The following is a 12,404-nucleotide window of genomic DNA, read 5'->3' on the forward strand; positions in this document are numbered from 1 at the left end:
TTCTGCTAGATTTACCAATTTCCTATCTAATCCTATCATGGATTACTTTCCAGTTTGTATGTTTTATGTACCCTTTCTGAATTAAACAAAAAGAAGAGAGAGAGAAAAAGCCCAAGAGATGTGGCTTGCCAAAGGCCACTATGCTCGTGTATAAGAGCACATTTCACATCAAGTTGATAACACAGTAAAATAAATAAAATAGTAGCTAGTATTGTAAGCCCATCCTTTGGGTCCAGGAAATTTCCCAAGACAGATTCCAAATGGACTGGTATGGTGAGTGATCCAATTACAGTGGTACCTTGGTTTACAAACTTAATCCGTTCCAGAAATCTGTTCTTAAACCAAGGTGTGCTTTCCCATAGCAGCGGGGGACTCAATTTACAAATGGAACACACTCAACAGGAAGCAAAACATGTTCTTATTCCAAGGCAAAGTTCACAAACCAAAACACCTACTTCCTGGTTTGCAGCGTTCTTAATCCAAGTTGTTCATGAACTAAGCTGTTCTTAAACCAAGGTACCCCTGTACTCCCCTGGAGAATAAATAGCTTCTCAGTCAGGAACTGCCAAATCAGAGAAAAGCTAGCAACTTAGTTATTATAATTATTTAATACAGATATAGATATACCACTTAATTATTAAATTAAAATGACAAAATTAAATAAAAACCATAGAAAGAAGAAGAGTAATAAAAAATTTCATAAAATCAAACGCTACCGTAAGATGCCTGCTGAAATAAGAAAGGCTGTATCAGGTGCAAGTATTGGTAGTTCTTTTTTTCTAATCTCAGTCGGGATGAGATTCCTCACTGAATGCACAGTTTGTAGTAGATACAAGACATGTAGCTGAGCAATGGAGACCACCAGTACATGCTTGTTTTTCGCTTATACTCCACTGCCCCCCCCAAAAAAACTCTCAAGGCATTATATACTGCTCATTCCACATCATCCCTGTGTGGTGAGTTATCGACTCAAAGATACTGACTAGCTGAAGGTCACCCAGTGATCCTCAGGATGGAGTGAGGATTGGAACCCAGACCTCCTTAGACTGACACGCTAGTCACTGCACCACACTGGCAGTTAAAACTGGGTTCAAAAGTCAAAAGAACAAGCTAGGGGATTACTAAACAAATGAGGTGTAGAATAAATGCAAATGGCTTTGATGTACAACAAACCTTTTAAGAACTAAAATATCCGCCCAATGAAGTTAAACAACAGATCAACAGAGCCAGACTGATACCCAGAGAGAACTTGCTGCAAGACAGACCCAAAAAAAGAAAATAACACCACTAGTAATCACATACAGCTCCCAAGTTAAAACAGTTCAACGCATCATCAGAGATCTACAACCTCTCCTAGACAATGACAATTCTCTTTCTCAAGCTCTGGGAGGAAGACCTTTCATTGCCTACAGACAGCCACCGAATCTTAAACAACAACTCACCCACAATAATACAACCACCAGACTTAACATGGACACTGGTACTAGAGCCTGCAATAAACCCAGATGCCAACTTTGCTGCTACATACACCCGGATAACACATTACTGGCCCCAACAACATCAAACATACCATCTCAGGACTAACATCGTGTATGCCATCAAATGCCAATAGTGCCCTTCAGCTCTCTATATTGGACAAACAGGCCAAATCCTACACCAAAGGATAAATGGACATAAATCTGACATCAGGAACCATAAGACAGAGAAACCAGTAGGAGAACACTTCAATCTTCCAGGACATTCTATACAAGATCTAAAAGTAGCTGTCTTATTACAAAAGAATTTCAGAAATAGACTGGAAAGAGAAGTTGCGGAATTGCAACTTATTACCAAACTTAAAACCATGGAGAGACCTGGTCTGAATAGAGACATTGGATTCTTACCTCATTATACACGATAAAGCTATTTTTAGCCATCTCACCCCTTGCTTTTTCCTGTAAGACCAATTGCAGTCGCTAACAGTCATCAACAGGTTTACCACACCTATCAGCCATCACCCATTCCCACCACCTTTCTGAGTAATACCCCTCCCCACCCTCTCACTATATATAAGGGTCTTCATGTTTCAGTGACTTCTGTTTCAGTGTATCTGAAGAAGTGTGCATGCACATGAAAGCTCATACCCATGACAAACTTAGTTAGTCTCTAAGGTGCTACTGGAAAGAATTTTTTTTATTTTGTTTCAACTACGGCAGACCAACACGGCTACCTACCTGTAACTAGATGTAAGGCCATAGAGAGGGAGATGTGTGTTCAGAACTCTTTGAAAGAAATAGTGAATGAGATAAGGGATGACTAATCACTGGAATCAGTGAAGAAAGAATGCAGTATTTTTTTGAGGGAGAGATTTAATCTTTTTCTTTTTTCCTTTTTCTTTAAAAAGGCTGGTCTTCTACTACAAGAATTGCATATTGAGCTAGCAGAAAATTAAACTGTGAACTATTAGTTCCATCCTATAGCTCAGCTGGCATACTGTTTATCAGTGTAAGGCAATTATATGGTCTCAAGATTCGTCAAGATCATTGAATGGACAGAATTAACGTGGAGATCTGTCCTACTTTACCACCATTCTAGAAAACACAGATAAGCTATTAAGAATCTAAAATGCATTAGGTGCACTGATAGGATGATAGAGTGTAAGTGACAGGAGAAGATTACAACCATTTCCTTGTGAGTATTGGGACACTCTCTGCCTGCCATAGGTTAAAGTAGACAAGGGACTCAGAAAAATAAAAGGTTCTGACATTATCAAGAGTAGTTACACTAATGGTATGTCATATTAACTGAATTACAGCACAATGCTGCAGCAGTTCATTGATTCAGCAAAATGCAGTAAGTAATCTGTACCAGCAATGCTCAGCTAGTTAACATTAACCCCTTAGCGCCCCTGTCATTCTGGGTATGAACCTGTCATAGACAGGTCTTATGGAAATCTGGACTTTTGCCCCTAAGAAGTCTAATAGGGTTTTACATGTAGTTATTTTAAACTGGTGTGTTTGAGGACTACAGCTTGGTACACTGCACTTGGTGCTAAAACTGAAGCATAATATTCTGGAACATTTACTAGATTGCATAATTTGTAGTTTTAAAATAGAGAGTGGGGATTTTCCTTTCAAAATGTATTTTAGTAATGTTTTCCAGTGACCAATAAAATTAAACTGGCCTGGCTCCCACCCAAAACACACAGAGGCTCTTTCTTTATTCCAGCATGTAATGGTACAGGCTCAGAGCTCAGGAGTTCAGAAGTCCAGGAATAGGGCAAGAAGTCCAGAACTAAACGGGAACACACACACAGCTTTATGGGGGTCCATAGACCCAAAGAACACAGTACAACAATAGCATACATCAACAGTTATTATGGTGTGAGGTTGGCTTTGCTAGCCAACAGAGGAACTTTAGCCAAACAGAAGCAATGAAGATGTCCCCTGAAGTTTCCCTACTCCTCTGCCAAGCTTTTCAAAACCAAGTGTGGCATCCTCACTCATGAGACTCTGTCACCTTGTGGGACCAGATCATACCTGGTTCTAGGTGACAGCACTGCAACCTCCTGCCTGGGCTCCTGTTCAGGCTCCTGCTTAGCTTCCCGCCTCAGCTGATCCAAGCCTGTCCCAGCCTCCACTGACATTATCTGCTGCACAAGAAGGTCAGAGGGGAGAGCCAGCATCCCTGCTCCCCCTTCTAAAAAAACCCCCTCCTCTGACCCAGGTTGCCAAAATTTAGTCCTCCCCTCTGTTTCTTCTCCCTTCCCCTCCATCAGAGCCTTCCAATCCAAGCCTGATCCCCACAGTGCTGTGGGGCTCATGACATAAACTGAACTTCAGACTGGAAGTGCATAAATGGTCTTTCTTCCATAGACTTGTCAAACAACCCCACACAATAACCCTTTATTAGTCATTTTAATAAAGAGTTTGTTAACGCCTCTCTTCACAGGGAGTTGTAAGATACAGCTGTCTTCTGGGTTATGCTGCGTGTGATAAGAAAGGTTACTATATTTTGGTTTAATTATCTTGTTTAGCACAACCTCTAATCCATTTAGTATATGCCAGTTTCTCAGCAATAATTTTTTCCCCATACTCCATCTCTCAGTTCCTGAACTGTGAAATTCCCCATCTTCTGGTGTCTTGAAATCTTCTTGTGCGCTGCAGCTAGCAACAACGCAGTGATTTGTTTGTATAATATAATTTGCAAACATGTCACTGTATATTGACAGTATCACAAGCAGGGAGTTCATTCTAATCCTAATTTGCACACTGTCTGAGACGAAATGAGGATGTCCCTTCATCCCATTTAGATACTCATTTGGTATCATTATGTATGATTTAGGTACCATTTGAGTATTTTACAACATCTGCGGGCCGCACATTTCAGACTAGACTCCTTTTCTTGTATAAAGCCATTTTGAAATAGTTATATCCAATAGATTGTTTGAACAGTTATTTGGATTGCATTAAGGAAAATATCCTATAATATTTTAATGTAGCCTAAAGGTTAAAATGTTTGCTTTGTTTCACTGCAGGGCCCACTTAGAGGCAAGTGCAGAGAAGTGGAATAAGTTGCTGTCATCACTGGAAGAGCTTATCAAATGGCTGAACCTGAAAGATGAAGATATCAAGAAGCAGATGCCTATTGGTGGGGATGTTCCAGCATTACAGTTACAGCATGACCACTGCAAAGTGAGTGGCTTATCTTTTTACTGGCCATTTAACACTTTTTTAAATGCACAGCTCATTTGCAGTGCCTTTGTAAAACTAAACCAAGTGTGGGAAAAGAACTATCTGTGCCTGCCATTTGGTCTTCTGCATAGCTGACTACTAACAACTGGGCAAGGCGTAGCTAACACTGGTACAAAACCAACAGTTTACCTTGTGCTCAATTATGAATGGGGAATAATTTCGTCTGCCAATAGTCCAGCCAGGCACACAGAGACACAATAGTCTCTTTTACTTACATACATCTGTCTGCATCCATACTTGCACTGGATCATCTTAGTCAAAGTTACAAAAACTTCCCCAAACCAAGGGTGGCAAGGGTTGGGCAAAACAGTGTTTTCCCCTAGTGGTTCCTGGAGGGCACTCGAGGCTTTGGATGGCACCTCCTTCTGATTCTGGCAGGCAGGATCTCCTCTTCAGGTGACCTCCGGGGGAAGCGTCCTTGTCCCCTCCTGCAGGGGACCTTTTAGCTCCCCTGCAGCGTCCATCAACATTAGCAGGGCACCACAGTTCCATTGGATTGCCACACCGATGAAGCTGCAAACACTGTGTACGCGTAGAACTGTGGCTAACAATAACTGACTGCAGTGCACACACTTGAACACAGATAAAAACAGACTGAGAGAATAATCCAGGAAATCCCACTGGAAGGTCCTGGCTGCCACTCCACATGTACAGTGCTGGTCAAAGCTTCTAACATACAGCTTGAACCAAGCAACACCTTATTAAACATAGGAAAGCAGGCTTTCATTCAGTGTGTGTGTGTGTGTGTGTGTGTGTGTGTGTGTGTGTGTGTGTTTGAGCTTGATAGAGAGTTGTGAATTTTTAGGATTTAAGATGTTGGTATTCATGCTAACAAAGGTTTTAAAATGCAATAGTATGAAATAAAATGTTTTAAATTAAAAGGCAAACATTGATCTTTGTCTACCATGATAGTTTCTGACCTGTGCATTGTCCAGAAAGCAGATTTGATGGGAGAGCAAACCTTTTCAGTGACACTGTTCTAACCTTTGGGGTGGCTTCTACAAGGAGGCCCCCCCAGCCCCCTTTCTTACTATCATTTAAGTGCCAGGCAAAAAGGTTTGCTTTCCTAGGCTTTTAAGAACCACAAATGTGGTTGACTTATTTCAGATTGTTGTGTTACTTTGCATGCTCTAATGTTTTATGGTTGTATTGTTGCTATTATTTTCTTACTTCTTTGTTAGCCACTGTGGGAACAAATTTAAGCAGGTAAATAGTGTTCTGGAGTTTTGACTGAATAGGATAAAGGTGGGATTCTTAAAGAAAATTTTATAATGTTGGCTTATCCAGGTTAATTCTTGTTTCTCTATATAAAGGAAATTCTTGAAAATCAATATAAAAACATTAAAAAAGGAGAGCAAGAAAAGAATCTAGTCTGTTGATGCAATCTACCAGGAAGACATTGCCTTGGGTAAACTTCATAAAAGCGAATGGGAGCTGTGTAGGAGCATGTCGATTGCTGTTTCTATGATTATTATTGACTGACATTGTTAAATGATTCTCTGCATCATCAGTCATCTGTGTTCCCTCTAGTTAATACACCTGTCTATACAAAGGAAGGTTGTAAAGAAAACAAAAACACCACCATCTGAGTAAATAACAATTTCCCAGAATTTCACAGTAAAAGCAAATTGCTGCAGCCTTACACAGTTTTGTACGGAGAGGACCAGGACCATGTGCTGGTTCTGCTCAATACCAGAAAAGTGTTAATTTTTGTGTGTGGGCTTCATGGAAGGGCTGTTTTTCTTTCTTGGTCAGCTCTTGGTCTAGGGAGGAATGTGATAATATAGGCAATAGCTTACAAGTTTAAAAGGTTGCTAAGATCAAATGAGGGAAACTTAAAAGTTATCGTGGGGAAATAATCTGTTCAAAGAGTTTTCCTCTTATCTGCTTATTCTTTTTATAAACTTCCTTTTTGTGAAATACTTTAAACAAATAGCTGTATAGAGTTGAGATTTGAATCGTACGATATTCTTCAAGAAATATGTAGCACTTTATTAAGCAGAAATCCACCAACTACTTATTTTATGAGAGAGCGAAAGAAATTGGTAATCAATATAATTAAAAAATGTGCATGCAGAATTATTTTTTATTGGTGATCCATCCATTGAACTGTTGCTTTTTTGATTTAGTAATTTTTAAATTAGGTGGTTTTTTTTTGGTAAGTTGGCTATTTTGCAAGGTTAACTAACCTGTGGCTCTTCAGATGTTCTTATTCCTTCCATTATCCCTAATCATTATGTCAACTGGAGTCCAGCATCATCTAAGGACCACAGACAAGTCACCTCTGCTTCTGTGCGTTGTGTTGCTTTTGTCATGGCCATAATGGTTTGTGCAACAAGTGTTAACATTCAAATAGCAACTCTTCCTATCTTTATCACTAAAATGAGAAGATTTGTTTATTTGCTTAGAATGCTATTGCTGTGGAAATGTTCACTGTCCAACCAAGTATTATTAATGCAGGTGGAAAATGAATCAATCCAACAAATTCTTAGAAAAACAAATACTCTCTTCTGTTTACAGTCATACTGTGCAATGAGAGAGATAAAAGGAACAGGGAGGCAAAAAAGAGGGGGATAATCAGAACAGTTACAGAGCCACATAATACTTGTCTGTCACCAGAACACTATTTCAGCCCTGTTGTGAGTTTCTAAAATGGGACTTCCTGCAATATTGCATGATCACGTAGCCTCCTACATAGTGGCACTGCTGGAATTCAGTTTTGCTTTATTTCATCCACTTGACGACAATTAAACTCCTATCTCTGTCCATTCTCAGTACTTCATAAACTCTCATACATACTCCCCTTGGTCCAATATCTTCTTGTTTAGTTCCATTGCTTCATGTTATCTCTCTGCTAACTTCCTATAGTTTTAGTACGCTGTTCTCACTTCAAAATAAGTTATGACACTTTTTTGTTTAATGTTGCTCATTTTATGGCTCTCTCCTTCTGTTCACTTTCCCTAGTGCATTGCTTCAAAAACACTATGCAAATAAGTATGGTGTAATGTAATTTTAAAATTTGTTTGCCTGATTCATTTGTGTGATACCATAATGTGCCTGAGTGCTAGAATATATATATATATATATATATATATATATATATATATATATATATTCATTTTCTTAATTTGCTTGAGATTGTATTATCAGCAGTTATGTTTTGTGTAAAGAAGTTTATACAGAGAGGGTCTAATAGACACAAAGAATATAAAGAGATAGTGACACTGAAACAAATAGTAGCCATTAATAAATGCATGTACTTCCAAATTGTTCTGACCTCTTGGTGTTTTATCACTTTTCTGTACTTAGTTGTTAACAGATTTATTCCAAGATGGGCACAATCCTGAGCCTGTGATTGCAATGCACAATTTTAGTAATAAGTCATTCTTCTGCTCCCTGTTATTAGAGTTGTTTTTGGCAGCAAATGCATGAGCTGGTATAAATAAAGCACAAGGAGGGCTATGACTGTATGCAAAAAAAAAAGTCACATCTGTAAATGTTCTTATGCAGGCATAGGCAAACTCGGCCCTCCAGATATTTTGGGACTACAACTCCCATCATCCCTGACCACTGCTCCTGTTAGCTAGGGATGATGGGAGTTGTAGTCCCAAAACACCTGGAGGGCCGAGGTTGAATAAGCCTGTTCTTATGCATCTGCACACTTCTAGGACAAATACATGAGCTCTGTAGGTAAATAAAAATAATGTTCTTATCTATCCATAACATTAACAGGTAGCATGAAGCAATTTGCCATACTACTTAACCTCTGACTTGTAAAACATGGAAGATGGCTCCCAGAATCAGAAACAATGCAGAACACAATGGGGAATTTAAAAGGGTCAGGCTAGGCATCTCCAGAGGAGATTTCGTTCTCTAAAGGCTTATTCCATTTTTCATGATGAGTAATTTCCCTGTAAAGGTAAAGGGACCCCAGACCATTAGGTCCAGTCGTGACCTGTACTGACGCTGATTTCCCCCCATAATCTAGCTAGAGCACAGGTTTCCAAACTGATCCATGAGCTGCAGTCAAGTGGTCCGTGGCGTGTCAGTAAAGCACAATTAAACATCATGCAGTATAAATTGTAATGCAGTAAAATTGCTACAACAGGCAGAAAAATTAAGTGGTTCATCAAGACCCTCATCATTTTTCAAGCGGTCCAATAGGGCGGGGAGAAGTCTGGGAACTGCTGGGCTAGAGGGCAGGCTGCCGTTTCCCCTTTGCCTCCAGCAGCTTTGTAGTCAGGCAGTGTTGACGGGACAGCATGCTTCATTTCATTTTCTTAGTTCTAATGGAGGATTGCTGGGTAGGGTGGTTCTGACTTTCACAGAGATTTAACTGACCCTGTCATTGTTTATTTCCCACTTTCCCCATTGGAAAGGGGCAGTTCCTTCTCTAAATCTCTAAATGAGTTTGGCAAGAAAGCCTCCCCACCATGCAGTAGCACCTGCATTCAATGAAAAAAAACCCCAAGAGATCCAGAGAAGGTCTCAGCCCTGTATTTCCACCATCTTGGTTCTTTCTGTCAGAACACCATCCTAGAGTTTCATTGATCTCTTCTCTTTAAAAGCTCTTCCTTAACGCCAGGGCCTTGTGAAATTCAAGCTCAAAACAAACAAAACCCTGCATCAAGGCAATCTGATTTATACACCAAGAAATGCTGAGTTCTTTTTCCTTTGTAATTTATGCAAATTAAGAACATTTGCATACTTTTTCTTATTTTGTACAATCGACCTACATTTTAACTGTATTGAATAATCTGAGGCCTCCGTCCCCAAACACTAGGCATCTTACTCAAACTGATCCCCTGAGTTCTGAGATTCCAGTAGGTATTTCCCACTCACATCTAATTATATCTTCTCAGCCATAAGGGCTAGAAACTTGCAGGGTTTCTTTGAATCATAGGAACCTAAATTTCTGGTGTAAGCCAAGAGATAAACAGCAGTTGTAGCTGCAGGATTCACAGGAGGTGTCAGCTTGGCAATATTCTTATTCTGACTCAGCTGTCCAGAGAATGCACAGGCTCTGAGACCGAAAATTTATTCCTACAGCCGTAGAATCAAAATTGCTTACTTCTCTGCTGGGAATAAAGTATTGATGCACCCCCTATTGTATGCTAGAAGGCTTCCCTTTCTAGAGAAACATAAAGCATGGGGAGGGGAAAACATTTTACTAGTTGCATAGTTTTACAAAGATACAGCTCTTGCAGAATCACTTGAGCAAAAAAATCTAAAAGAATAGATTTCAGAAAGGGTCCATATTTTTATTCCATTCCTCCTTCAGATTGATTTATCTGCATCTTTTCTGCAGAGAGAGGTGGTGGTGGGGAAGATGCCAAGAATGCGAGCATTTGGTTGATTTATAGAGCATGGAGGAAGATGGGTGAGAGAGTGAGATCTCAGAATGTGGGTTGAGGAAATGTGTTGAAGTGCTAGGTTAAGTACTTGTGGCTAAGCTGCTCGGACAGAACGAAATGACTGGGATTGTTTTTAAGCATGGAGGAAAGCAGTTCTATTTGAGAAGGAAAACTGTGAGACTGAGAGCCAAGGCCCAGAGGATAATAATTAAATGCTGTAAAAGCCTAGAGCGGGGCAGGTGGGGCAAAGAAAATGGAATTTACAGTATAAGCAGGGTAGGTAAAGGGACTGAACAGGGGTGGGTGAATTGGAAGGTGAGGAGAAAAATGAAACATGCTGAATGAGCGAAAGCACAGGCACTGAGGGAAAGAGAAGGGAGGGCAGCTGTGGAACAAATTATTATTTTATTACCTGTATTCTTCCCTTTGCCAGGGTGGCTAACAACACTGAAAACAAAACAAAAAACTAAAATCCAATATAATTATAAAACAATCACCAACACAGTTCAGCAATGCGTTTCTTGATAGGCGAGCCATCATGGGAGTCAAGGTTGCCGTGTGTGTCCTTCCCTTCTGCAGAACATCTTCCATCTTTTGGATAACTGGTTGCTCTTCCACTTGCACTGTCAGAGTGATCTCTTTAGCACTATGTTGAATTCCTCCCTATAGTTCTTTGGGAAACATACATCTCACCCCTTGCTTTTTCCTGTAGGACCAATTGCAGTCATTAACAGTCGTCAACAGGTTTACCACACCTATCAGCCAATCACCCATTCCGACCACCCTTCTGAGTAATACTCCTCCCCACCCTCTCACTATATATAAGGGTCTGGTGACTTCTGCTTCAGTGTATCTGAAGAAGTGTGCATGCACACAGAAGTTCATACCAATGATAAACTTAGTTGGTCTCTAAGGTGCTACTGGAAGGAATTTTTTATTTCGTTTCGACTTCGGCAGACCAACACGGCTACCTACCTGTAACTAAATACACCTGTATGGTCAGATCTGCTGGCTCTCGACTCACTTAATGGAAGTTAGTTTTCTAAGCAGTCATCTAATTTGCATTTATTCAATGCAATTGAGCCATTATCGTATCCGTTGCTATTATTAAATGCTTTCCCATATATTGTCAATTGAAACCCATTGTGTTGCGCTGAAAGCAACAGTTAATGTTAATTACTGAGTACTTGCACAAATAGAGACCTATCTTCAAATCCTCACTAAGCTAATTTGTATACATTGATCTACTTATATGCCTCCCGGAACAAGAAAGCAAAAAATGGCTCTCAAACATAGGAACCAATTGCTGATGCTTTTGACTGTTCAGCCTTTTACATTGCTTTTATTGTACAAACTGCTGCTAGAAAAATCCCATATAAAATAACATTGCAAGTTGTGAAGTTTAGAAGATGGCATAGCAAAGCACCTGATAATTTAGAGCTATATTTTCATAAAATGTTCCTTAGCTGCTTTGACAAACAACATGGAATTAATATGTATGGAGAATAAGGCTGAAACTCTCCACCAGAGGTTGGGAATCTGTAACCCCCCTGATGTTGTTTGACTAAAGCTCCCATAATCACTGACCACTGCCCATGTGGCTGGGACTTGGAATCCAAAGAATCTAGAGGTGGTTCTCCACCATCTCCTTTTCTCACCATCTTGTCCAAGTATTTGGTCAGAACATGGAAGGATGGGAGAGATTGCATCTGCTGGTCCATCCCTCAAGCTTTATGTGTGTAAAGCTCTTTCTCATCTTTGTCCTCATACACAGAGCTTGTGGGTAGTGCCAGCCAGGGTTGCAACAGTTGGGTGTGTTGTCATGTGCAGAATCCGTGCTAATGGTGGAAGGGAGATCTGTGGTGCCCCATGACAATCTCTTTCTGTTTGTACAACTCTGCAATATGCAGATCAGTATACTGTCATAGTAAAAAAGGGGGGATATTTAAATCTCACACAATCAAGATTGGTTAACAATTTATACATATCACTCATTTTCTCTGTGCTTATATACTATAGAGAAGCCTTGTTCGAAAAACTGGGCACAACAGGATTGATAGGGGTTGTATTTACCTAAACCCTACTCAACGTACAGTGGTGCCTCGCTTAACGAATGCCCTGCTTAACAAAATTTCTGCTTAACGAAAGGATTTTTCGAGCGGAGGTTGCCTCGCTAGACAAAGTCGTTTTACGAAAAATTCGTCTAGTGAATCGCGGTTTCCCATAGGAATGCATTGAAATTCAATTAATGCGTTCCTATGGGCAAAAAAATATTCAAAAAAATTCAATGTATTCCTATGGGATTCGCTAGATGAAT

General features: G+C 40.0%; 1 protein-coding gene across 7 annotated transcripts in view; it reads left to right on the forward strand.

Moving 5' to 3' along the window:
- Positions 1–12,404, forward strand: part of UTRN (utrophin) — a 345,054-nt gene that overhangs the window by 233,327 nt on the left and 99,323 nt on the right. For all 7 annotated transcript variants that reach the window (XM_035108828.3, XM_035108822.3, XM_060272729.2 and 4 more), the window contains exon 54: positions 4,517–4,673. In XM_035108828.3, coding sequence (XP_034964719.3) covers positions 4,517–4,673 — 157 coding nt within the window. The remainder of the gene's footprint in view (positions 1–4,516; positions 4,674–12,404) is intronic.

Source organism: Zootoca vivipara, chromosome 3 (genome assembly GCF_965207765.1).
Source record: "Zootoca vivipara chromosome 3, rZooViv2.hap1.1, whole genome shotgun sequence".
NCBI classification, from domain to species: domain Eukaryota; kingdom Metazoa; phylum Chordata; class Lepidosauria; order Squamata; family Lacertidae; genus Zootoca; species Zootoca vivipara.